Source organism: Anser anser (assembly GCF_964211835.1).
Source record: "Anser anser genome assembly, chromosome: Z".
NCBI lineage: Eukaryota > Metazoa > Chordata > Aves > Anseriformes > Anatidae > Anser > Anser anser.
The window spans coordinates 37,314,886-37,340,917 of NC_139723.1; the positions used below are offsets into that span (position 1 = coordinate 37,314,886).

The 26,032-nt window shown below is 37.8% G+C and overlaps 1 protein-coding gene across 3 annotated transcripts in view; it reads left to right on the forward strand.

The window, feature by feature from the left end:
* Window positions 1-26,032, forward strand: part of LOC310890211 (long-chain fatty acid transport protein 6-like) — a 51,702-nt gene that overhangs the window by 11,413 nt on the left and 14,257 nt on the right. For 2 of the 3 annotated variants that reach the window (XR_014577100.1, XR_014577101.1), the window contains exons 1-5: window positions 304-1,760; window positions 10,721-10,927; window positions 13,225-13,383; window positions 13,850-13,974; window positions 24,356-24,550. Coding sequence is in view for 1 of the 3 variants with exons in the window: in XM_083818951.1 (XP_083675077.1) it covers window positions 824-1,760; window positions 10,721-10,927; window positions 13,225-13,383; window positions 13,850-13,974; window positions 24,356-24,550 (1,623 nt within the window). In the remaining 2 variants the exon portion in view is untranslated. Of the gene's footprint in view, window positions 1-279; window positions 1,761-10,720; window positions 10,928-13,224; window positions 13,384-13,849; window positions 13,975-24,355; window positions 24,551-26,032 lie in introns of those variants that run through there. The other variant, XM_083818951.1, reaches the window with a different exon arrangement.

The window sequence follows — 26,032 nt, forward strand, 5'->3', positions numbered from 1 at the left end:
AATGTGACATTCAGAAAACAACCTCAGTTTTTCATGGTTTGTGTGACCACAGGCTCAGCTGCAATAAAACACATGAATATCACATTTTAGACATTGGAATGGGTTGCTCAGGGAGATGATGGAGTCATTGTCCCTGGGGGTGTTTAAGGAAAGGTTAGACATGGTGCTTAGGGATATGGTTTAGTGGGTGATATTGGTGGTCGGGGGATGTGTTGACCAGATGACCTTGGAGGTCTTTTCCAGCCTTAATGATTGTATGGTTATGTGTCTCAATCCAAGAGCAACCGCAGTAGAAGCCTGGCTCCATCAACATGTTGACATGCTTGGGACGACAGACTTCAACAGCAGCAATATCAACATCGTGTCCAGGTGCCCACAGCTTCTTGCCAGTGTCATTCCTTCAGCATGAATTTAGACCTTTCTGTGGTACGCTGACCCTGAACCAACCCCGCGTTTCCAGGTGGACTGAACTTGGTGGGAGTCATGCACATTCTTTCTGGACCACGACTAGCTGTGCTGGTCTCTTCAGCCTAAAACTGCTCCCAGAGCCCAGTCAGGGCATGAGACAGGGCAGGCCTGGTCCTCCCTGCTGTCAGCCCCATGATCCCGCCGGACTCCCGGCAGGGAGCCGAATCCGAGGGACCAACGGCGGTAACCGACATCTTGGGGCAGAACGGCCCCGCGGCGGCCACCCGCACGGCGCCCGCCACCCTCCCCACAGCCGCGGCCCTCGCTCGGCCACCACCGCCTTGCGCAGGCACCGTCCCCGCGGGCTGCCGCCGCCGGGGGTGGAGAGGCGTCAGAGGCAGCAGCTTCCCGCCTTATGCAAGCTGCTCAGGGAGCGGCCGCCCCCGCCTCGCCGGCAGCGCAGCGCGGCCCCGGCAGCCCCGAGCTGGGGGCGGGGGGGCCGGAGGGGGCCGTTCTCTCCCCTGCCCAGCCCTGCCTGCCCTCGCCTCACCCAGCGGGGCGTGCCGTTCCGCAGGTGCGGGGCTGGTCGCGGCGGGCGGGTGGCGGAGAGCGCGGCCGAGCTGGGGCTGAGGCGGGCGGCTTGTGGCAGCCGGTGGCTGGCCGGGTCCCCCGCGCTGCTGTTGCCCGGTCGGGGTGTTGTTGGGGGCTGCAGGCGCCCCTCTCTGTAGGAGGAGAGTCAGGGGAAAGCCTCGACCCCTTCGGAGTCTCCTGTCAGGCTCCGCTCCCTGCCAGGCGGCTCCCTGCGTGCCGACTCCGTGCGTCGAGCCGTTGTGGGGAAATGCGTGTCTGGGACAGCCTTTCTCCATTCCCAATGCTGCCCTCCTGGGTTCCGGGCATTGCCGCTGGGATTGCCTCCTTGCACGTCATCCAGAAACTCCTCTTCCCCTACTTCTGGGCTGACCTGAGATACTTGCTGAAAGTACTGATGTATGGGCTGAAAGTGGAGATTTACAGGCTGCGAGGGAAGATTGTCACCGTCCTGGACAAGTTTGTGAAGCTGGCTGAGGAGCATCCCCACAAGCCGTTCCTCATCTATGAAGGGAAGGTGCACACCTACCGGGATGTGGACAGGCGGAGTAACAGGGTAGCGCAGGTCTTCCTTCACCACGGTGCTCTGAAAAAGGGTGACACAGTGGCCTTGCTGATGGGCAACGAGCCCGACTTCATCCATGTGTGGTTTGGACTGGCCAAGCTGGGCTGCGTGGTGGCTTTCCTCAACTTCAATGTCCGCTCCAGATCTCTCCTGCACTGTCTCAGTAGCTGTGAGCCCAAGATACTGGTTGTGGCAGCAGGTAGAGTATACAGTTGCTTTGCACATCGAAAGCTTTAAATGTCACATCTCCCCTGTGTATGTGTCTTCAGCTCCTACACTGAAAACCAAATTTTCAGATGTTCACAGAAAGAAAGAGATCTAGGACTAGAAGGAACTTCAAGAGAGTATAAAGCTTAAGCTAGTTAGAGTCAAGTATATCCATGCTTTGGGAACATTGTTTTAACCTGCTCTTAAAAGAATACATTGCAGGGAAGTTTGCAACATCTAAGTGTAGCCTGTCCAAGTGTTTAATTACTTCAAGAGTTGCCAAATGTGTGTCAGAAAAGGTTAAAATGAGCTATTAAGAATAATTTTCAATTCCTTTTTAAATAGTCAGTTTTTATCTTATCCAAGTCATGAACTTTCTTTTTCTGTTCCATAGTTGTAGTGATCAAATCCTCTATGATCTAGAAGGCCAAAGCTACACACTATACGTATTCTGCTGTACCACTATACACAGAGGTGTAATTGTTTTCCAGGGATTAAAATTGGGAGTTTTATTTTATAGATGCAGAAGATAGATTTGCAATAACCAACTTAGTGTTGGCATCAGACTGTAGAAGAAACTGCCGTGTTTGAATAGGTGATAACAATGTTTTATGTAAGTTTCCAATGTACTACGTTATTTATTACCTGCTTCAAAAGAATTTAAAATCTTTACGTAGATATATTGTGCACTGTATATTGCAATTGAGCTTCAGTTATATAGATGTATAAACCAAAGCCAGAGATATAAAACCTAAACTTGGTCTGCTTAGCACCTCAGCATTTATGATCAACTACAAGTGAACCTACAATTGCTAAAAAGATCACACAGTACCTTGACTTTTTGGTTAGAGGAAAATATATTTCAAAATGTGAGTGTTGTCCTCTCTCTCTAAAATCATTATTTCAAGTGTAGTATGCCTTATTTCTAGTTCACAGCTTCTTTTCCTGTCACAAAGTTTGTGGATTTTTGCATCAGTGACACCTAACTGGTGGAATTTCCTTCTGTCTGCTCTGTGCAGCTGCTGCAAAAAGTATGCTTTAACAATTTTGTTTAATATTTTTCCCTTGCATATTTTTCAATTAAGTTGTCTAATTCCAGTTGTTTATGCCATGGTGGTTTAAGAATAATAGAGTGTTTGGTAATTAAAATGAGCCAATTTAAATATAATCCCAAAGCAAGTGACGAAAATGTTTCTGAACTGGCAGTTTTTACTTTGCCTTCTTACTTAACTAAAAAAAAAAAAAAAAAATCATTTAACACACCGTCTTTGAATATGTGCTTTTGAGTGCAATTGAGGAATCAAATTAATGTTAAGGCAATTCTTGATCATCAACTGTGGTTGAAGAGAACTTTGGATCAAAACTTGTATATAGAGGTCATCTTTATTAAAATGAGAGGTTAAATAATGAATGAGAAAAGCATATGGAAATCAGGAACAGGATCCGTGTTGCTCCACTCTTAATCTAATATCAGCAGCTTCTAGTTGTAGTGACTGTGTTGAACTAACTTGATTTAAGAGTCTGGCCATCTCAGCTCACAGGGGAAAAGCTGCATGTGAACATGTAGTACCAACACGCTAGCCTCTGAGTTGGTCTTTTACGTGTTGGTGAACCTTATTCATGGGTTTCAGTCTGTGCATTAAGATCCTCAGTTCCTCGAACCTACAAGGCATCACAGTATTCTTCAGGATTTGGAGGCTCTATTTGTCCGTCTCTGTGAAAGAACTGGAAATTCTGTTTTGTCCTTTTTTGTTGGCCATGTCATATAATAAAAGAGCCTCTACAAAGGGGTCTGAGTTCTGCAGTTGAAGGCTCATGTGCTGTTTAGTGGCTGTGAGGACTAACTCACATCACTTGAAACAGAAGCACAGTATTATACATCTTTATTGCACATAACATTTCCCCCCAGTGTTTATAAAAATTGCAGGGCAGTATTTAACACTGAGGTTACACAGTCAATTAGATACATTATCAGAGGTGTATTAACATCTTTTCATCTGGTGTTTGTGTTTCAAGGGATTCTGCCTTAACTGTAGGCATGACCTGAGCTTTCCCTGTGTGTTTTGCTGTTGTAGCACTTTTTTCCACTAAATTGGACATTCTTTAGCAAAGAATATACACTAAAAACATTTAACCAGTGGTCCAATATCTATCATTGTCATAGTTAGGGTCATGTTTGGCAAATAAGGATTTATTTTATCTTATTATTAGACATTAGTTTATAAAGGTATTATTTCTGGATAGAGGAAATTCTGATTTTTAGCTGTATGCATGCTTTGCACCCTCCACAAACAAATCTAGACTTGACTCAGCAGCTCCATTGAAACAGTTACAAAGCTACCTTTTCAAGACTTCAGATGACCTTTAATCTAGTTTGTATACTGCAGCGCACCAGAAATCGTCCCCTTACAATTTGGTCATTAACTGTCTGTGCTCAGCAAGACCGAATTTGCTCTTGAAATTCTTGTCTGTAATGGCACATTAAGTCTGGAACATGCATTTAAATCCACTTCAGATTTAATTTGTATTGAAGGGGACCTTCCACCTTCTGCTGATATCTGGAACAGTTCCCACAGATAATAGTTTATTGCTAAATCTTCTCTGTTCAGGATATGTTGGTGTTTCTGTGTGCATCAGTTGCATTTGAATTCTTTTTTTAGTGCATCGTGTACTTTTTTCAAAAACGTTTTAGTTTTTTATGAATGTGATACCCCTATCCAAACAGGCTGGGTACTGCTTATGCTTGCATTTTCTTCCATACCTTCCATGCTTGCAAAATCTATCCCATTTTGTGAACTTTATACTCTTCAGCTGTCTTTTTTGTCTGCATATTTTTCAGAGGATGTGATTTGGTAACACAGTTCAATTAGTATAGTATTGCCTTTCCTTCAGCACTTGCAGTCAGGTCTTGTTCAGTTCTGACAATTCTCTGATATTTTGAATGCTTTTTCTAACTGCAGATTGGAGTATTCTAGTAATACTTAAATTTTGGGATTTGGTGGTTTTGACTTAGGTATTCTACCACCTCTCTGCAACTGAAACTTTGATTCTTCAGCATCTGATATGTTATACAAGCTCCAGAATTTCTCCTTTTGTTGGTTTCTTGTATGAAATGGTTATCTCTAAAAGGCTGAATTTTTAATACGGTAACAATGTTCTTGTAGTTCATTTAGCATAATCTAGTATCTTGGTTCCTTCCTTCTCATTCAAACACTGGCTGTAAAAGAAAGAGAGATTCTCTGGTTTGCCAATATTTACACCCTGTTTTCCTTCCTAGAATTTTCACTTGTCTTTGTAGTAAATAATGAGTTTTTGCTTTAACTACTTTCACTTGTCTGCTGTGCTTTCAGAGCATTTCAGCTGCTTTGGGATTTTTAGCTTTTACTTTAATTTCTTGTGTAACACTCTCAGTATTCCATCCCCAGAAACTCTCTATCACCACTCCCATTCTGGGGAATGTTTGTTGTAAGAGATTCAAAAGTTGGAGTTTGAAACTGCCTTTTTAATAAAACAGTTTTCTAACGTGCAAGCAAATAAGGAACTTGTGAAGGAGAAAAAGGAAGCTGTATGCCTTCTCTCTGTAAAACTGCTAGTATTAGTTTAGCAGGAATCTGACCTGCGTATAAGGTGCTTATCTGTACTACATTTATTACCATATTCTGCTGCCCTTATTCCTTTAAAAAAATGCTGGGATAAACAGAGGAGTAAGATACTGTTCTGTGTTACCTTTTAAGGCCCTGTGGCCTTTCTAGGGACTATTTCTATTCATTAGAGGCTTACTTGACCAAGGAACTACATTTTAACCTTTAGGACAAAAGCTGTGCAGAAGTAATACATTCATAATCTAGTGACTCAGTAAAAAGGTACAAATGGAATTTGTTAGTGCGTTTATAGTGTGTTACAAACAGAAGAGTTCAGATCTTAGTAGGACATCCCTGGTTGCCATCATGACTTCTGATTCAAGGATTCAGCTGTGAAAGGATTGCATTAGTAAGCTCCAGGAGATTGGTTTACAACAGTCCTGATAGCAAAAGTTGTTCAGAGTACATTCAGAGTACATGTTGTGTGGATACGCATGGGCAGCCTGCTTTTGGTGACTGTGCTGAGGCAAAACCGTGACTGTTTTGGACCAAGATGACCTCTAACAGTTGTTCCTTTCCAACCTCATCCATTCTGTGATTCTGCCATTCTCACAGCTGTGCAAGGTATAGCCAGGGTTCTGTACTCTTTAGGCATCAGCAGTGCTTTCTACTGCTGGTGAGTGTAATCTGAACTTTTTGTCATTTGAGCTCAGAACCAGGGTTTATTGCTGACAGGTGTAAAGTTCAGACAGATGTGTGTGTACGTCCTGGAGGAAGGGATTTAGGAAAATATTCTTGGTATTTGTGAATTACGATCATGTGGTACATACAAATAGCAGCATCATCTCTCAGATGTTAGTCGTTGGGTAAAAAAGGAATAGATTTTGTCAAAACCTTCATTTTTCTTAAGTTTGGGAAACCTAAACATCCAGATAAAGGAAATCGTAGACCTGCAGAAGACACTCTTACCTACTTCATTTGACACTGTATGTTTGATCACTTGTTTTCTTTCAGTCTGTGTCTCTAAGACAGTGTTTGATGAGAAAACAGTGCCCACTGTGATTCCCAAGCTGGTTTCTGCTGTACTGCTTTTACTGCCTTCGGTGACAGTTTGAGATTCCAGCACTGATGCTGATCCGCAACTGAAATGAGATTTCTGTTATTATTGCTTACTGAGAATAGACCCTGGGTGTAAGGAGTCATTTAGGGATTAGGCACAGGTAACTAATGTTTCTGATGCCAGGCAGTGTGGAAAACAGTTTGGACTTGCCATGGCTTATGGAGCATATCATCCAGGGTGCACATCAAATTTGTGTAAGAACCATTTCATACAGCTTGCTCTCTGAGTAACTTTTTTGTTCAGTCCAACTAGATCTCATAACCTGATTTATTCCATTCATCAGTATAGGACTTGTCTGTTTGCCAATAGGCCACATTGTTTCTATGCTAGAAATTAATATAACAAACCCTTTGTGCAACTTGAAGCCTAGGACAGTAGGTTAAAAACAAAACCTATTTTACTTGTTTTCTCAAAAGTTGTAACTTACTTGTGTATTCATGTGAATTTAATGTAACACAGATTCAAAAGCTTTCTTTTAAACAATAAGTTTCTATAAAAGCAAGAGGAAAAAATGTTTGGAGAAGCATATTAATTTTGACAAAATAATAGATTTTTTTTTCAGTGGAAGCCAAATAGTTAGCAAATGGGGAATAATCACATATAAAATATGTAAACAGTGCACACAGAACTTCTGACTACATTGCTAAACGTTAGATAAATATTCATGTCCTCCAAAACAAATAAACGAAAACCCGAGTATAATTTCATAGTTTAAAGAGTCAACAAGTACTTGAGAGAAACCACAAGTTTAAATAGCTAAATTGATTTACTATTATTGCTTTACTATATGGTTGAGTACACATACCAGGTACCTCTAAAAATAATTGAACTATAGTTCCTCCAAGAGGGCTATTTATTCCTGACACATGGACAAGATTATTTGTAAAGACTAATGAGCTCTACACAACATCTGGCACAGAAGTTTTTTGTTCACGGAACAAAACATTAGTTGACTATCATCAGAATTATTCTTTGGAAATATATTAGTACAACTGAGAGTTATCTGCAAGCACTCCATGCTCATGCCTGTTCCAGAAGTAATTTTAAGTTTCTGGCACTTTGAAAACAGCTGTTTTAAATTACTCTTTCTTCTTTGGGAAATGACTTATTGTTCTCTGCTATCTAGCTAGAAACTTCTTTCAAGATAACATATCATTACAAACTGTTCACATATTGTTCCGAGTACTAGATTCCTTAGCACAAAAGAAAAATCTATTGTATATTTTACTCACAGAATAAGTGTTCAACAGCAGTTAGAAAAAAAAAATAGTAAGGCCTTATACAACAAAAAAAAGCCTTAGGTTATATGAGTGTGTGTTTAGAGAAACAGTAAACAGTATGCATGCTTAATTTGAAGATTGATCTTAATTATTTACTGTAAAAATGTTTCAATCTACTAAAAGGGAGTTATGTCCTTTTGTCGTTCTTGAATCTTAGCTGATTATGCCTGTACAGTTGAAATCAGTAGTTGCTATTTTCCTTCCTTCAAAGAAGCAAATGAAAAGAGGAAAAAATGAAATAGAAGAGAGAAATCTTCTTTTTGATAAACTTGCAGTTCATGTTACTCAAACACTTAGAGAAGTGAGTGCACATCTTACCTAGCATTTTTGAATACTAAAGAAGTATGAAGAAATTCACAAATATTTCTGTTGTGCAGTTCTGAACAAAAATGCCTTCTGTAGAGAAAACAACAGCTGGCCAGTATTACACCTTCATCTTTATCACTTTAAAAAACATGGAAGGCAAAACAATTTAAGGCAATGCAAGGAGTAAGGAATCTAGCTCTGGAAAATAAGGAAATTCAGTAATGGCCTCTTTGGTATCTTCAGTACTTAAAAGGTGATATTATTGGTTTTTTTTTGGTTGGTTGGTTGGTTGGTTTTTTGTTTGTTTGTTTTCAGGCCTTTTGCAAGAGGATAGTTTGTAATTCAAAAATATGTAAACTTTCATTTACAATTACACTTCAGTTACACAGGAAAATTTTTCTTGATAACTTTCATTGCACATTTTTTCTCGACATTTGTACATCATGCTGATTATTTAGTAAGGTCTCTACACAGGACAGTCATCTGAGTCTGGCATGTAGGATTGCTGTAAGTTGGAGAAACCACAAAATCCTTGGCATTAATAATTAACAATCCTTAACAATCCTTAACATCTTTGCTGGCACTGTGGTTAGTGCCAATGCATCAACAAACAGTGGCAGAGGACATGATATACTTTTACTATTTTTGAGAAGAGAAATTGAGCTCCAGCAACTTCAAACACACGTTTCTCTTGCTAGATTCTCAGCCTAACTTGTACCTACACAAACTACTAGTATATTTACAAGGCATTTAAGAGGAAGACAAAAATCACAATTGGAAGCTACTTAGTATGTAGTTATTCTGTCACGCTTGGTTTATTAACAGCTGTTTTTTATGAGAAATATTACTGTTGTATTTTAATACTTATGACTAGAAAAACATGCCCTAATTGTACAATGTGACAGCAAAGCAGAATTACTGATGAGTGAACCTGGATTTTCAGTGCATCAGGTTTCCTGCAGTTGACATTATTGTCCTTAACGTGACTTTATTTGTTCTATTGCTATGCGTAGTAAGTGAAAGGGGACTATACTCTGGTGATTCAAACAAGAGGCTATCTTTTAGATTTTCATAATTATTTAGGTCATTTCTTCCTGAAATCATTCTGCAGGGTAAGCAAGTTAGGACACCAAAATTTTTGTGTCACACTCCATCAGAATGTTTTCTAAACATTCACAAAATATACAGAACTTGTCCTCTGGCTTCAGGTTTGTAAGACATACATACAGTCAGAGACAGTAGGCTATATCTCTGTTATGGTAACAGATTAATATGTCATTCACTAAAACATATACAGCAGTCAGTCACTAGCAAAAATTTTTTTGAAGGATTAAAAATCTTGCATTAATATGGTGCAGAGTATATACAAGTGAGTTCTATTAACAATACCCATATTTAGTATTTTCAAAATGAGCTTGGGGTTGACATTAGGAGTTCAAATGCTGGCTCTTGCAGAGCCTCATTATGAGGTTCTGGATGAGTCATTTCAACTTTGTTTGTTTATTCTTTTATAAAAAATGAGATATAACATACATTTATACCCACAGGGATATTTACAAGATTAATTGCTTAGGCTGAGATCCAGCAAAGCACTTAAGTGTAAACGTTTCTTTAAGTATATGAATGATTCTATTGAAAGCAATATGACTATTCCTATTCTTGAGAATTTTGCTGGATTAGTACTTTAATGCCTGTCCAGTATTCTGTGAAAGTGACAGATTGTAAAAATGCTTAAAAAGATAAATACCAAATTTATTACTTAGGAACTGGCCTATATTTATGTATTTTTTTCTTCTTTTTGTTTAACCTAGGTCTCTCTCTGTGTTTCTATTCTGCTTCAGTGAACAAAATAGATCTTATTTGCACTACTTTTCTTCTTTTATAACAGTGAGTTTGTATTTATATTCAGGTAAAAGCTAATGGAATGAATTCCTTTTAGTGAATGAATGTTTGGTTATAAGAAAATAAAATTGTTTGATATTCCTAAAATCCCATTCAGATAAAAATGCTGGTATCTGAAACAATCACAGAAAGAGACACATGATTTTTCAGAAGTGTATGAATAAGCCACAGGTCTGTTTCATATTTCTATTCACTGAAATTCAGGTGTCCATACACATGATACAGGTGTACGGACACCTGAATCATATACTGGTATACATGACACATTTTTTTTTTTTTCAAGTCAGTCACTTCTGTGCTAATGAAAAAACACTGCTTGATGAACAATTGCTGTTGATGGCATCCAAGGAAACCTGAATTGTATTGCTGGCTGTGTATATATTTACCCTGCATCTTTAACGGATTTCTTCATCTTTAATTTGAATTCATTCTGATTTTAGCAATAACAAAGGGTTACCCAAAATGCAGTGGGAATCAGGAACTAGTAATCAAGGCTCAGTGTTTTGCCTTGAGGACAAGATGACAGTTATACCTTGTGGAGTCAGAGAGTCAGCAGTACTTTTACCACCTTATATCCAGTTTTCAACGAATATCCATTCCAGCTCATCATTATTTTACTGTATTATTTATTTACATTCATAGAGGTAAATCCAATTCCTCTTTCTATTATAGAAATTAAAATTTTTGGAAGAAACATGCCTTACTTGTGTTTAGTTTCGTGAAGATATAATGTAAGTAACATTATTTTGTGTTAATTTTTAAGATTTGCTTGGGACATTAGAAGAAATTCTTCCTAATCTGCAAAAGGACATTAGTGTTTGGATAATGACCAAAGACTCCACTTTTCCAAGTGTGCATACACTTTTAGACAAAATGGAGGCTGTTTCTGAAGACCCTGTTCCGGTTAATCGACGTTCTGCCAATAACCTCAAGTCATCTGTTTTATATATATTTACTTCAGGAACAACAGGTACTGGTCAGCTAAAGAGGCAATATTTTCCTAAAGCATTCATCTAGAAAGGTGATTTTCTGACACTCTAGTCTGTTTGTTAATCTTTTCATAATTGAATATCATATTTCATATCATTTTGGTAGGAGATAAGCACACTTCTTATAGTTGACTGTTTATATTCAATATTTTATGTGCTTTTTTTTTTTTTCTTATTTGTCAGGTTGTACAAATACTATGAGATGAGCTTTACCACCTCTTACTACTTAACTGTTGAGGTGTTTATAAAATGTTTTGCTTATTCTATGGGTTTACAACAGTAATAAGTGCTGTTTTGTGATCACATGCCACAGTACAGCTAACATAGCTAACATTTTAACCAGAACTTTAAAAAACAATCTTAAAACTAGCGAATTGACATTTACTTTTTCTTCATTGAATTAAGTTCTATGCAGGTCACTGTAGTGACAGAAAATAGTATTAAGTTACTAGCCTTTAAGTTTAGAAGCAGATGGTACCAGTCCTCTAGCAGCTAAGGAGCTAAGACTTAAAAAAAAAAAAAAAAAAAAAAGATCAGTGACATGAAAAGCAGCATGATGTTGTTAAGATAAGCAGATTGGCTTTCTTGTTCAGCTGAACACTACAGTTTTAGCCACATGAAGGATTAAAATGAAGATTCATGTTATGGCTTTTTTCCTCAATATAAATAATTATTAAAATTATTTGCTTCTAATTCTTGGGGAAAATTTAGAAACTAAAAGTTATAGTCTAGAATAATATATATATATACACACACACACACACACATATATATAAAGCTAATAATATTGTCCAGATGTCAGGAGTGTTTGAAATACTACTAATATAACTGAATGCTTATATATATTGCATTTGTTTACACCTCTTTTTTTTTTATACTATGTAATTAGAAGAATAAGATTCACTCAGCTTGAGAAGTGTGGGATGACTAGTTCTAGTCTAAAGTAATTCAGCATTTTCACATTTTTGACAATGCAAGAGCATAGTGTTTAGTATAAAATTAATGGTGGATAAACTTATTTGAAAGAAAGTATTACCTTGCATGGTCTGTAGTCAGCTCTTTGTGTTGAAACCCCCTAGGGAAAATATAGGGCAGAAGAAAAAAACTGAAGACTCTCCAGCATCACAAAATCATAGAATAGCTGAGGTTGGAAGAGATCTTTGGAGGTTCGAACTTCCTGCTCTCCCCTGCTCAAGCAGGGACACCCAGAGCAGGTTGTCCAGGACCATGTCCAGGCAGCTTTTGAAGATCTCCAAGGAGGGAGACACCAGAGCCGCTCTGAGCAACCAGTTCCAGTGGAATTCCTTTTTGCTATAAGTTGTTCATTGACAACATAGGCTTAATGCATTTTTTCTTCAGTGTTTCTCTTCAGCGTGAGTTTTGGAATTGGTTTGAAGTATAGCTAGAATCTCCAGAGATTACACTTCCAGTTAACAGCTTCAGTTAATCCTCAGAGTAACAGTAGCTTTATTAGAATAGGCGACAAAACTTCCTGCTCCATTATACTTTTTGAAATTTTAATAGTTCTTACTGTTCATCAGCAGGACTAAATCTGAAGCTTTTGAATGAATTTAAGAGCACATATCAAACAAGATCACATTAAAATACACACTCAAAATAGTAAGTACCAGAGTAGAAGCCCAATGAACTTCTGTGTGGGTCTTCGTGTTCCTGAACAGAAATTCTGTGCTGAACCTGAAGAATCTCATAAAAAGAATATAACTTGAATGAACTCTTAACATCTTTTGCTGGATTGTGTTAAATTCTACATAGTCTTCATAGTGTTCTAAAAGACTAGATAGACTTAGATGAACATGTTTTTAGATAAGCATCCACTGCTTGGTCTGCCTGGTACAAATCCTGTACTTAGCTCTTAACTATGTTGCAGTCACTTTGGGTCCTGCTTGAATGATGTTGCTATATGTTAAAAGAAGTACATATGGATAATGAATGTTTTTAACCCTTTTTTGTTTCTGTGTAATTTGATAGTGTGTTAGCTGTGGAGTTTCTTCATGTTTCTTCCTATTTGAACAGATTTACATCAGAATAAATAACTAACACATGAGATTACAAATTGGCTCTTGCATGTCTATGTGTACAGAAACAAACATACAATACTGTATTAAATATCCAGTTGTCTATTTAACTAAATAGTTGTCTGAAAAAAATTGTCTATATTTGGTATTGATTATGTTACAATTATAGAGACTATGGCGGGGAAAAAAAAAAGGCTTCTCATGAAGGGGGACTTTATGCAAATTTTTTGTTTTCATTACAGGTCTTCCAAAGGCTGCAGTCATCAGTCACATGCAGGTTCTTAAAGGAGCTGCTGGACTGTGGGCTTTTGGTGCTACTGCAGAAGACATCATTTATATCACCCTGCCTCTTTATCACAGTGCAGCATCTCTCCTTGGCATTGGTGGATGCATTGAATTAGGTAGGACTCATTTCATTTAATTGTATTTTTAAGAGAGTATTAATTATTATAAAAATGTATTAAAACACATTTAGGCTCTCTGCCATTAGGGAAACTGCAAATTGACGAATATTCTTTTCTGAATAGCTTTATGTTTCTGAATTTTGGGGGATGTGGAAGAGTGTTGTAATAGCAAAGTATCTCTTTTACTTTCTTTTTTTACTGTCTTTGTGGTATTGGAGAAGAATTATTACACTTACTTGTGTAAAAGTTGTCCTTACTTTTTTATTTGGGTAAAAAGGAACTTAGGGATGCATATTTTGACAGTGTGTATAGCACGTTATTGTGTGTACAGACTAAGTATCGTACTCTGGTATAGAATTAAATGTATTTTGGTGAACTTAAAAAGACTGCTAAATACCAATACAGCTAGCTAAGCCGCCACATAGAGAAATGCTTCGTTTCCTATTTTACTGTTTCCATAAAGGGGCAACCTGTGTCTTAAGAAAGAAGTTCTCAGCTAGTCAGTTCTGGAATGACTGCAAAAAGTACAATGTCACTGTCATCCAGTACATTGGAGAACTTTGCCGTTACCTTTGCAGCCAACCAGTGGTAAGTAGAACCAAGATGATGGCTATCTGTAAGTTACTTGTACGTTTGTTGTTCTTACTGTGGTTATGTTAAGAGGGAAGTACTGTATTGTACTATACCAAGCCTGTTTCTCTGCCCTTCATCTTATGTGAGGTTCCTCAAGTATTTGGTGGTCTGTAGACTGAAAAAAAAAAAAAAAAAAATTGAATTGTAAAAAAAAAAATTGTAAAAAAATAAAGTAAATTGTAAAAAATTAAAGTATTAAGAGAAAAGATTCAGATATCAAGTGAATCAAAGTCATTTGGTAAAGAAATATTGTTAAAGTTTCACTAACTAATGTCAGAAAACCATTATTACTGTTAAATGCCCTTTTAGAACTTTCAAAACTTTGTTTCTTGGAATATAAGTGTATGAGAAGTCTACGGTTTTGTAGGTCATGTTTTAACACTGCTTTGACTTGTGGGATTTGCTTATATTTAGACCATATGGACCATATTTTATAATTTTTAAGTGGTTTGGTTAGGAAAGATGCCTTTGTTCCAGTTAGAAAGCTATTCCAGACAACAAAGCAAGTTTTGTTAAAATGACATTCTTCCCTGAAACTGTGTAAGCCCTAACTTGAGCATACTTCTTTTCCCTTGGCAGTCAGCAGTGTGATGTTCTGTCTACAGGGTATCAAATACTAAGTGTGCTGAACCTGTTATAAAAACCACGTACAGCTGACTCAGATTAATCGAATTAACTCTTGGTCTGGTTTTTTCTGTGGTATGTTCCTAGAGCTACCCATTGGTTAAGAAAATCCAAAATATTTAGGTTAAATTAAATGCCTAAAATTTGTTGGAATTAATTCAAAATGTAATATAGAATAATATAGACAGAATGGATCAAGCATATAACCTGTTGCATAGCAAGCCCAATTGACTTTCTGTCTTCAACTGTTTGTGCTCAATGTGTCAAAATGAATATGAAACAAGCATTCATAGTCCTGTATAAACTAAAATTCATCTTGCTAATGCTGGTAACTGTTCCGTCCATTTATAAGCTGCAGGTTATCCTATTGTGATTCAATAATACATGTTAAATCTTTCATAGTAGATTACCTTACCAGTAAAACATGTTAATAAATGTTTTTAAACAGTAAATTATGATCATAAACAGCTTTTATTTTGAATAATACATAAAAATAAATAACTGCTGGAGAGTACCTATATTGTATTAAGCATAAAGAGTAATATCTTCTTTTAATTTAACAAAATGATTAGGAGAGTGCAAAGAAGATGATGGATTTTTTTTTTCCTCCTGAAAATTTTCAGGAGTATATTTAACTAATGTAGAGTTAGGCTCATATGTCCTACATCCTTATCCATGCATGCCTCAGCAAAGAAAATATAATTGTATTAAAGAGGGCACAGCTGAGGTCCCAGTAATCACCAGTGGCTGTGGACAGAGGAAAGTTAAAGACTACGAAGAAAATCAGAACATTTGGAAGGCCCAGCTTTTTAAATAGGATTTTTTTCTTTGTCGTAGGCCAACGTGATTTCCCCAAAGACATCCCCCTTCTCTTTAACACTTTCTAACTTTTGCTGTGTTTGCAGACTCAGATATTAATTGTTCCTCTTTTCTGTCCTTTAGAAACTGTTCTCTGTACAGTTGAGCACGGCATTTTGTGTTATTAATTTTATCCAGTTCAGTGTCTTAGAGCAACAATGATAGATTAATGTACTTCGTTGCTAAACAAAGTCGGTGCTCGAGCGAGTCCAGAGAAAGGGCAACGAAGCTGGTGAGGGGTCTGGAGAACAAGTCTTACGAGGGGCGGCTGAGGGAGCTGGGATTGCTCAGCCTGGAAAAGAGGAGGCTCAGGGGCGACCTTATCACACTCTACAGGTACCTTGAAGGAGGCTGTAGCAAGGTGGGGGTTGGTCTATTCTCCCACGTGCCTGGTGACAGGACGAGGGGGAATGGGCTAAAGTTGCGCCAGGGGAGGGTTAGGTTGGATGTTAGGAAGAACTTCTTTACTGAAAGGGTTGTTAGGCATTGGAATAGGCTGCCCAGGGAAGTGGTTGTGTCACCATCCCTGGAGGTCTTTAAAAGACGTTTAGATGTAGAGCTTAGTGATGTGGTTTAGCAGAGGACTTGTTAGTGTTATGTCAGAGGTTGGACTCGGTGATCTTGGAGGTCTCTTCCAACCTAGATGATTCTGTGATTCTGTAAATCCTTCCAAAACCATCAGTAAGTTAAAGGAGTTTTGCAAATAAAGACACTTATACCATCATTAAATAGTCATTCTATTTGTTAATTTGTGTGAGTACTTTCCAAGAGCTGGCATATCTAAACTCTTTGATCTGTGAGGCTACTTTTTGTTTTTCTTCTCTGACTAAAGAGAAATCTAATAGTCCTTCTCAAGGAAAAAAAAAAAATATATATATATAGATATATAAAATAAATGAATTTGATATCTAGTTAGATTGTATTTGAACAGTAGTAACTATTTCTCATGTTTGAACTGGAAGGGAAACATGTTCACACATTTAAGTGGAAGGATTCTAAGTATGTTGTGCAATCCATCATTATTTTTCAAGCTAGTGAAATAATTTGCCAAGTAACTATCTCTCATTAAGTTTCATCAGCTTAAAAGTGGTATATATACTGGCAGCATGAAAAAGGTCTGGCTAATACAAGTTCTAAACTTCTGTGAAGTTATTATGTAGACAGTGTTCTCAAGGTTCAAATACTCTAAAGCCCTTATAATAAGCATATATTAAAACCATAACAATTCTACTAACTGCTTCTTTTTTTTCTTTAATACTAAATTTGAAATAAATGGTGTGTTTCTACAGTTGGAGGCCACAGTTCTCTGATGCTTCTTATTTCATAGATTTTGAAATGAACATTTGTCAAGTCTTTGTGGTAACATCCAGACTTTTAGGTTAGCTTTCCTTATGGGTTCTGTCTTGTTTGATCTTTCTGCCTCTCACTCACATCTGCAACAGCTCTTGAAAACTTCTTGCAGTGGAATTCTTCTTAAACCTGTTCTGCATCAAGTTTGTTTTAGTAACTTGTTGACTGGAAAGACCACTTATTAGGAAAGGAAGTCCTTTTTTTCCTCTTAAGTACAAGCACAAGGTCATGCATTGTGTGATGCTTTTAGCTTTTTCTGGGCTCCTAAATAAGTGAGTAATCCTCGTGCCTGCCCACCTCTAAACGTCTGCTCTCTTTTGATCGTAGTTAAAGTACAGCAGCCAGTACCAATGGTTACTAGCTATCAGTAGCTAGAAAATGGATCCTGCTCTAAAATGGCTAGTAAAGGTATTCAGCAAATTAATAACTTATTCTTGCTGGCTGACATTGCTCAAAGTCTCTAGTTACAGTGCTCTAAAAATATGAGAAGTACAGTTCAGTGTAGCTCCCTATTTCTTCTTTAGACAAAGGCCTTGGATCCTACTAATCTGTGGACGTATTTTCACTAGGGGGTTTCAACAAAATTTGTTTCTAATTTGAAGTAAGGAGTTACTTACATATAACAGGTCATGAAGCTTTTGGAAAGATAGGAGCGGAAATGTAGCATCTCTTTCATGCTTTTCTGTAAGGGTGTCCGGAATCCTGAAATGGTTTACAAATATAGGTTAGAAATCAGTCTTCTTGATCATTATGTTCTGTTTCCAACTGTCACAACCTGTCAGATGTTATGACATTAATTATTTGATATACAATCCTTTGCATGAACTTGGTAAGCTCTCTATTAAAGCTGGAGTTCACCTCTACTTGTATTCAAAGTCTGTTTCACAGTTCAATAAACCATTGCTTCAAAATCTTCTTAAGTATCAATCCTGTTTTATCTCCATTTGGTAGTGAGCTGGTGTTATCCTTTGGCATCAGTAACATTTCCTGTTTCCTTGGAGCTACCTCAAACATGTAAGATTGTGTATATCAGCTTTCAGACTTAACTTTGTTAAGCTGAAGCGAGCCAATCTCTTTACTAGAACCAGTTTGGCCAAGGTTTTCTTTGGATAGGATTAAGCTCTGAAGTGACTTTAGCAAAGATGCTTAAGGATTTATTTTATTAAAACTCTTCTGCATTAGAACAATAGTAATTTAAAAGGAGAAAACAAGGAAGTTCACACTGCCGATATCAGCAAACAGAGTGAACACATTTCCCTGCTGTTGACTCAGGTGCTGTGGGAAGGGGTATAAGGGCAGGTATGTTGGATAACAGTGTGTCCCACCTGGAAACAGGTTTCTTTGAAGGAAGAAAATTTGATTGAGTAAGGTAGAGAATGAAAAATGAGTCAGCAGGCACAGTTTTGTTCAATTTACATTCAGTACTACAAATTGTGCTTTGTCTTGTAATTAACATGTGGAGTGTACACCCTCCTTCTTACAGCCTTTGCTCAGGTAGTTGTAGAGGGCAATGAGGTCTTCTTTCAGCCCCCTTTTCTACAGAGGAAACAGCCCCAGTAGGAGTTTCCTAGCTGCTCCTCATTATGTCTTGTTTTCTAGTCCTTTCGCCAGTTTCATTGCACGTTTCTAAATGTGTTCCAGCAACTCAGTATCCTCTTCTGGTGAGGGCCCCAAAATTGAAATAGTATTGTTCAGTATGTGAAGTGTGGTCTCATCAGTGCAGTGTACAAGGGAGTAATGACTTTGCTAGTCCTGCTGGCCACACCATTTCTGATGTCCTGATAGCGGAGCCTTGAAATCACATTCATAGTTTTGCAAAGGGAAACTCATATTCACAGAATACTTCAGAGTGGAAAAAAAAAAATTCTGTGCATGCTTTAATTCTCTGAACTGACCTTTGGAAAGTTTTGTGTAATTTGTTTTGACATTTGGGCTCCTAGGGCAATCACTAAAAATACAATGATCTACTTTGTATTACTGGGTGAAACACAGACTAAAAGTGACTTTTTTATTGGTAGATATTTTCTAAGGAAATAAAAGTACAGCTAAAGAAGACATTCCCCACTAGAAGAGATAAAGAATCAATACCACTAGAATCTAATGCTATTAGATCATCAGGAGATTTATTAATGAATGTGTGGTGAGAGTGAGGTATACTACAATAGTAAACAACTAATTCCTGAGCTGGAAAGTTGTACACTATTGCTAAATTTTCCTGTTCCCTTCTTTTAGTGCATCTGTTCAAGACTGATGTAAAAAAAGTAAAATTTTCCTTTACTTTTGTCTTTAAATTTGACTATGTTTGTTACTCAAAAAATCTAGCTGAAGTTTGTAATGAAGTATGCCTGCAAGGTGAATTGAAGCATACGTCTTGAAAAAAATATTGCATTTGTCAATTTAATGGCAATAAGATATCTCTCATTTCATAGTGTCCCTAATAACTACCTGATGCCCCCTTTTTTACAGGGCTAATGGGTCAACAGATAACCGTTGAATGTAGTGACATCCACATTCCTGTAAATACATGAATGTAAATCCTGTATGGCCTCTACATATTTTGTATTTAACAGATTTTTGCATGTCTCAGGCCCTGATACTGCTTTTAGGTTCATCAATGCCACAATAAAGGAACACTTCACACCTTCTTTACTTGAAGTTGCCTTTGCTTCTCTCCACTTAGCTTTTCCTGCTGTGTAAATGGTAAAAGTAAGACAATGAACCTTTTTTCTTGGACACCTTTAATGAAATTGCTAAGTACGGTTTTATATAGCTGCAGTCATGAGTTCGTCCCACACCTGATTAATATAGTGTTGATGGCCCTTTAAAAGACTTTTTTTCTTTTTATCAGTGACTTAATCATGCAAATAGTCCACATAGTTTACAGAGAACACTTAAGGAGGAAAGACTGGCAGATTAAGAATCCCAGCTATGTGGTATTTAGTATAATAAGGCAGATCTTGACTTGTCAATTAATTACTATACAAATGAAACAAGTACACAGAATGGAGGAATAGTGTGTCAAAAACTGATTCATAATGTATGCAAGTATTTCCTATATGGTTCAAAGATTTTGGCTGAATGCACTGAATAAAAGTCCAGGTATAAGGTATGAACAGTGCTGTCTTATTAATGCTTCAGAAAGGCATTGAAAAAAAAAATTCACTTTTACTGTTACAAATAGGTAGGTAGAGACTGAATCCCCATTTTGTTTCAAAATCATTCAATAATGAAAGAAAATCACAGTGCAGGAAAATAAATAGTTTTAAAACACTTTAAAATGTATTCTATTATTCTGTTATTCTAAAATCATATTACAAATGCTGTCTTCGGAATCATCCAGACAGAACTATTAATTGCACTGAGAAACACAAAACATGAACAAATTTTCAGAGGACACAAATTGTTTGAGCTATCTCTGATTGCAAGTCTGGGCAAGGTGCTGGGCCCTTCCTAACTCAGGTATTGTGAGGAAATTTAGGTCTTAGTGAAGGAGGTGTTAACTAGGTACTCCACTGTTGCAGTAGACTACGAATATGGATGCAGACAACTACAGCATACCAGCAGCTGCACAGTAGCAAGCCGACTTGCTGCAGCTTGTTCAGCTGACAAGGGATAGCAGTTTATCTTCCAGCAAAGATGTGTACTAAGTGACTCTTTGAAATCCTTCCTAGTCCTATACCTCTAGGTTCTGTAGTGATGGGAAACTAGTTGATGAAATGCCATGTGAATACAGCAGAAATTCAAAACATGACTGTTTGGTGCCATAGGCTGTTGGCATATGTTCCTGCATATTTAGCTTATTTAGATTTTCATATGTATAGAACACTGTGGATTGCTTAGCCGTGCTTTTAACACTTGTTGGAATTATCATCCCTTTTCCTTCCCTTCTCTTATTTATTGCATTTTATTTACTGCATAGGTATCTGCCATGGTGCCAGTGGATATCTCTGTTCCTGTCAGATTTGGAGCCTGGCAATGAGCTGGACAATAATGCAGATGACAAATAGTTACAGATCGAATCATGAAAATGGTGTCAATATAGCTAAATCCATTTTATTTACTGTGGCTCACTTTCCATTGAAAGTTAGTTATATGTAAAGATGATTAATGTCATATAGTAGTTATACATAAAGTTGCAGCAATGCAGACTAATAGGAAATTTACCTTAGTTGTGAATGACAAGTGAATTATTATTATGTCTTTTAAGAAAGCGTTCCTTCTGCAATCAGTTTTTGATGACTTCAGATACTTACTCTTATGTGTTTAGAAATGACTTTTGCATCTACAGTAAAGTAGGAGAGGAGAAAGGAAAATAAAATAATTTAGTTGATGTAAAAAACAAATGATTAGCAACTGAGGGAGCCTTGTGAGTGATGTAGTTTTGGGATGATATAGCAGGATAACGCTTCAGTGTGTAATCTGCCAAGAGCTGTCTGCATCTAGTGAAATGTATGCATTCCTTGCTGAATCACTAAAGAAAGACTCTGAAACTGGATGTAGAATTTTGGCCTGTTCAGGACAGTGGTTGGAGGAGTCCCTTGGGAGGCAGTGCTGAAGTGCAAAGGAGTCCAGGAAGGCTGGGCACTTTTCAAGAAGGAAATCTTAAAGGTGCAGGAGCAAGCCGTCCCCACATGCTGAAAGATGAGCTGGTCCAAAAGAAAACCTGCCTGCCTGAGCTAGGGCTAAGGAAGTAAAAATAAAAATAAAAATAAAATTTATGACCTTTGGAAGAAGGGACAGGCCGCTCAGGAGGACAAAGATGTTGTGAGGCTGTGGAGAGGGAAAATTAGAAGGGCCAAAGCCCAGATGGAGCTCAATCTGGCTACTGCTGTTAAAGACAATAAAAAATGTTTTTATAAATACCTAAACAAGAAAAAGACTAAGGAGAATCTCCATCCTTTATTGGACGTGGGGGAAAACATAGTGATAATAGATAAGGAAAAGGCTGAGGTACTTAATGCCTTCTCTGCCTCAGTCTTTAGCAGCAAGACTGGTTGTTCTCTGAGTACCCAGTTGCCTGAACCGGTATGTAACGACAGGGAGCAGAACAAAGTCCTCATAATCCATGAGGAAATGGTTAGCAACCTGCTAAAGCACTTAGGAGTACACAAGTCTATGGGACCAGATGGAATCCATACAAGGGTGCTGGGGGAGCTGGTGGAAAATCTCACCAAGCTGCTTTTCATCATTTATCAGTAGTCCTGACTATCAGGGGAGGTCTCAGTTAACAGTAGGCTAGCAAATGTGACACCCATCTTCAAGAAAGGCTGGAAGGATGAGCGTATGCTTCATTGAGATGAAAGCCGGCTGTGTGGCAGGGCCCAAAAAGTTTTGGTGAATGGAATGAAATCCACTTGGAGGCCAGTCACAAGTTGTGTCCTCAGGACTCAGTATTGAAGACAGTTCTCTTCAAAATCTTTATCAGTGATCTAGATAAGGGGATTGAGGGCACCCTCAGTAAGTTTGCAGACAACACCAAGTTAGGTGTGATTGTTGATCTGCTTGAGGGTAGCAGGGCTCTGCAGAGGGATCTGCATAGGATGGATCGATGGGCCAAGGCCAACTGTATGAGATTCTACAAGGCTAAGTGTCAGGTCCTGCACTTAGGGCACAACAGCTCCATGCAACACTACAGGCTGGGAGAAGAGTGGATGGAAAATTGCCCAGCAGAAAGGGACCTGGGGGTATTACCAACAGCTGGCTGAACATGAGCCAGCAGTGTGCTCAGGTGGCCAAGATGCCAACAGCATTCTGGCTTCTATCAGAAATAGTGTGGCCAGCAGGACTAGGGAAGAGACTGTCACCCTGTACTTGGTTCTGGTGAGGGCACACCTTGAGTACTGCATTCAGTTTTGGGTCCCTCACCACAAGAAGGACGTGGAGGTGCTGGAGCATGTCCAAAGAAGGGCAACAAAGTTGGTGAAGGGTCTAGAGAACAAGTCTGATGAGAAGCAGCTGAGGGAAGTGCGTTTATTTAGCCTAGAAAAAAGGAGGCTCTGGGAGACCTTATTGTGCTCTACAATTACCCTAAAGGGGGCTATAGCGAGGTGGGCATTGGTCTCTTCTCACAGGTGATAAGACTAGAGGAAATGGCCTCAAGTTGCACCAGGAGAGGTTTAGGTTGGATATTAGAAAAAAAATCTTCACTGAAAGAATTGTGAAGTACTGGAACAAGCTGCCCAAGGAAGTGGTTGAGTCAACTGGGAGGTATTCAAAAAATTTGTAGATGTAGAGCTTGGTGACATGATTTAATGGTGAACTTGGCAGTGCTGGGTTAAAGGTTGAACTTCATGATCGTAGAGGTCTTTTCCAACCTATATGATTCTGTGATTCTATGATTCTAATTTATACTGCACTAGAGTTGAAAGAGGAAAAGAAGACTGAAAGGGATCAGAAAATAAGGGCCTTCAGCTTTCTGTAATATATGTGTACATATACATGTACATGTGCATGTATGTATAGAGAGAGTTGCATACATATGCAAAAGTATACATATATAGAGATACATACAGATAGTCTTGGAGTACCAAAGTGATGTGCACTTCTAAAGGTATGTGGTAGTAAATGGTACCTGTATTAATTTTGTGCTACATCATTCCTATGGCGTACTGTATTGCCATTTGCAAGGATTAAAAACTGACTCTGGTTTTAAAATAGGTGAAATAAAAAAAAATACATTTTAGGTCTTTTTCTTTCTGATACTTCAACTTAAATTTGATTTTATTTTTAAGGTGCTCCTTGCAATCACTGGGTTTGGGAAGGTATTCATAGAACCTGTCTCACTGAACTGGCTGAACACATAGTATTTCTTGTAATAAAACATGAGAGTTGACAACAGAAAAGATTTAAGGTCATCGGGATATACTGTATTCTAAGTAACAATGAACAAAACCTTGCAAGACTTATTGTTGAAAAAAATACACAATATGACTCATATGCAATGTGTGGGAAGGAACACAAATTACAAGCACATGTAATCTGATTGTTTCTTTTAATCAATCTGAAGACACGGGGAAAGTAATTATTAATCTCTGATGACTTTAATCGCTTGTCAGAAACAATGCCTGCCTTTCTGCATTTTTCCCAGCTTTCTAATTGCTCTGAGTGGAAACAGACTGAAATGATATACCTTTTAAAATATAGAAATACTTGTATAAATTAGTGTAGCCATTATTCAGGCAATAATTTGCTTATTCAACAAGATAATAGCTTTTGGATTGCAGTGTGCTACCTTGTAGGTGTAGGCTAGCTGTGCCAGCTTTCTTTAACTTCCTATTGTTTCCCCTTGCCTTTGCCCTTTTCCTTTTCCTTGCCCTTCCCCTTTTTCTTCCCCTTTTCCTTCCTCTTCCTTTTCTCCTTTCCTTTTCATTTTCCTTTCCCCTTCCCTTTCCCCTTCCCCTTTTCCTTTCCCTCCCCTGTTTATACTTGATGTATATAAGAAAGTATATTTTCCCCACCAAATATGCAACATCAAATGCAGTTATCATTTTTTTTTTTTTAACAGAAGGATGGAGAAAAAAATCATAAAGTTCGACTGGCAGTTGGAAATGGAGTAAGAAATGATGTGTGGAGAGAATTTTTAGACAGATTTGGTGCCGTTAAGATCTGTGAGTTTTATGGTGCTACTGAAGGAAACATTTGTTTCATGAACCACACAGGAAAAATTGGATCTGTTGGACGCACCAATTTCTTTTATAAGGTGACTATTTATATTTTACTTTGTAAAAGGGAGTGTTGAAAGTCAATGTGTTTCTCCATTTGACCATAGGATGTGGGGCTACAGTCATAAGTATAAGGTAAATTTTCTAACTTAGTTATTGCAAGTTTAATTGACTGCCTGTGAAACCTCAGCTGTCAAAGTCTCATTTTGTATTTCAGCAACTTTGATGAAGTTATGTGTTGTGGGGAAGAGCAGTACTCGTTTTTTATATCATACACGCTCTCTTCTCCTTCACCTGTCCGGTTAAATGAAGACGAATTGCATGATGGGTCAGCTTACAAGTGATATGTCCACATACATACCTAAAAGTATTTCACCAAAACTTCACAGATTTTGCCCTTGGGGTTCTATTAATACCACGCTTAAATGACTAGAGAGAACAGTAAATAATGCGTGTCTCAATCTCAAGCTTTAGCTAATGACATGTAAAATTACTTAGCAATGCTTTCTAGCAAGGAGACTAGGTATTTAATGTTATGTTGCTATTTATGTCAATTTTTACTCTACTTGAAATAAATAGGACTACACACATTGCCTAGAATTTACAAAAGTAAATCAGATACCTATCTATGTATACAAATCCTCCTAATTGAAGTGGCATTTGTGCTTCTAAGGAAAACTAACAGTAAAATGTCCAGACCAATCTGTTTTCACCGTGATCTAAAAATATTGTTTTGAAACACACTTGTGTGAGGTGACTTCAGATGAATTGGAAATATGTTTGTAGACAGCATATGTCCCAGGGTTCACAATCTCAATACATCATCACCACATAGACTACTTCACAATTCAGGGCCCAGAGGAATTCCCACATCTTCTCTGCAAGGATCGGAACCAATCAGCCTATGTTTTGCCTTCAGACTTTGCAAGGAGCAACTTGGAAACATTCAGAGAGACCACAAGAGCTACAATGTTTTTCAGAAACAGTCGAGAGCTCAAGAATTAAAGCAGATTTACTCTGCTGATTTTGTGTGTTCTATGTCATTGATACTTTGTAATATGCATGGACATGTGGTGCTGGTAGCTGTCTCTAGAAAGATAGAGATCCACCACAGGAAATAAGGAATCTGGAATTTAGGGGAGCAGTAGCTGAATCAGGAGTCTTAGAGCTCATGTTACATTTTGTTTTAGAGGGCCAAATGATCTAATTACTTGTAAACCATTTTTTTCCTTCTATCTCAGGAAATTTTACATTTGTTCAGAACTTGAATATGTTTTCAGAATTTTAGAACTTTTGACAGATTTTTGTCAGAAATCACTAACCTTCTGGACTAAGTTACAGCAGAAAAAGGATTAGACTTGAAATTACCTAATTATTGACTTACTTTTCTCTACTTTTAGTCAAGTAGTAGTTTGTGCTTTTTGCATGCATTAATGTTGGCATGTCATATATCAATAAAATTTGCTTTATGCATTCCCAAAAGGCAGATTAGTATTTGGGGCTTTTTTTTTTTTTTTTTT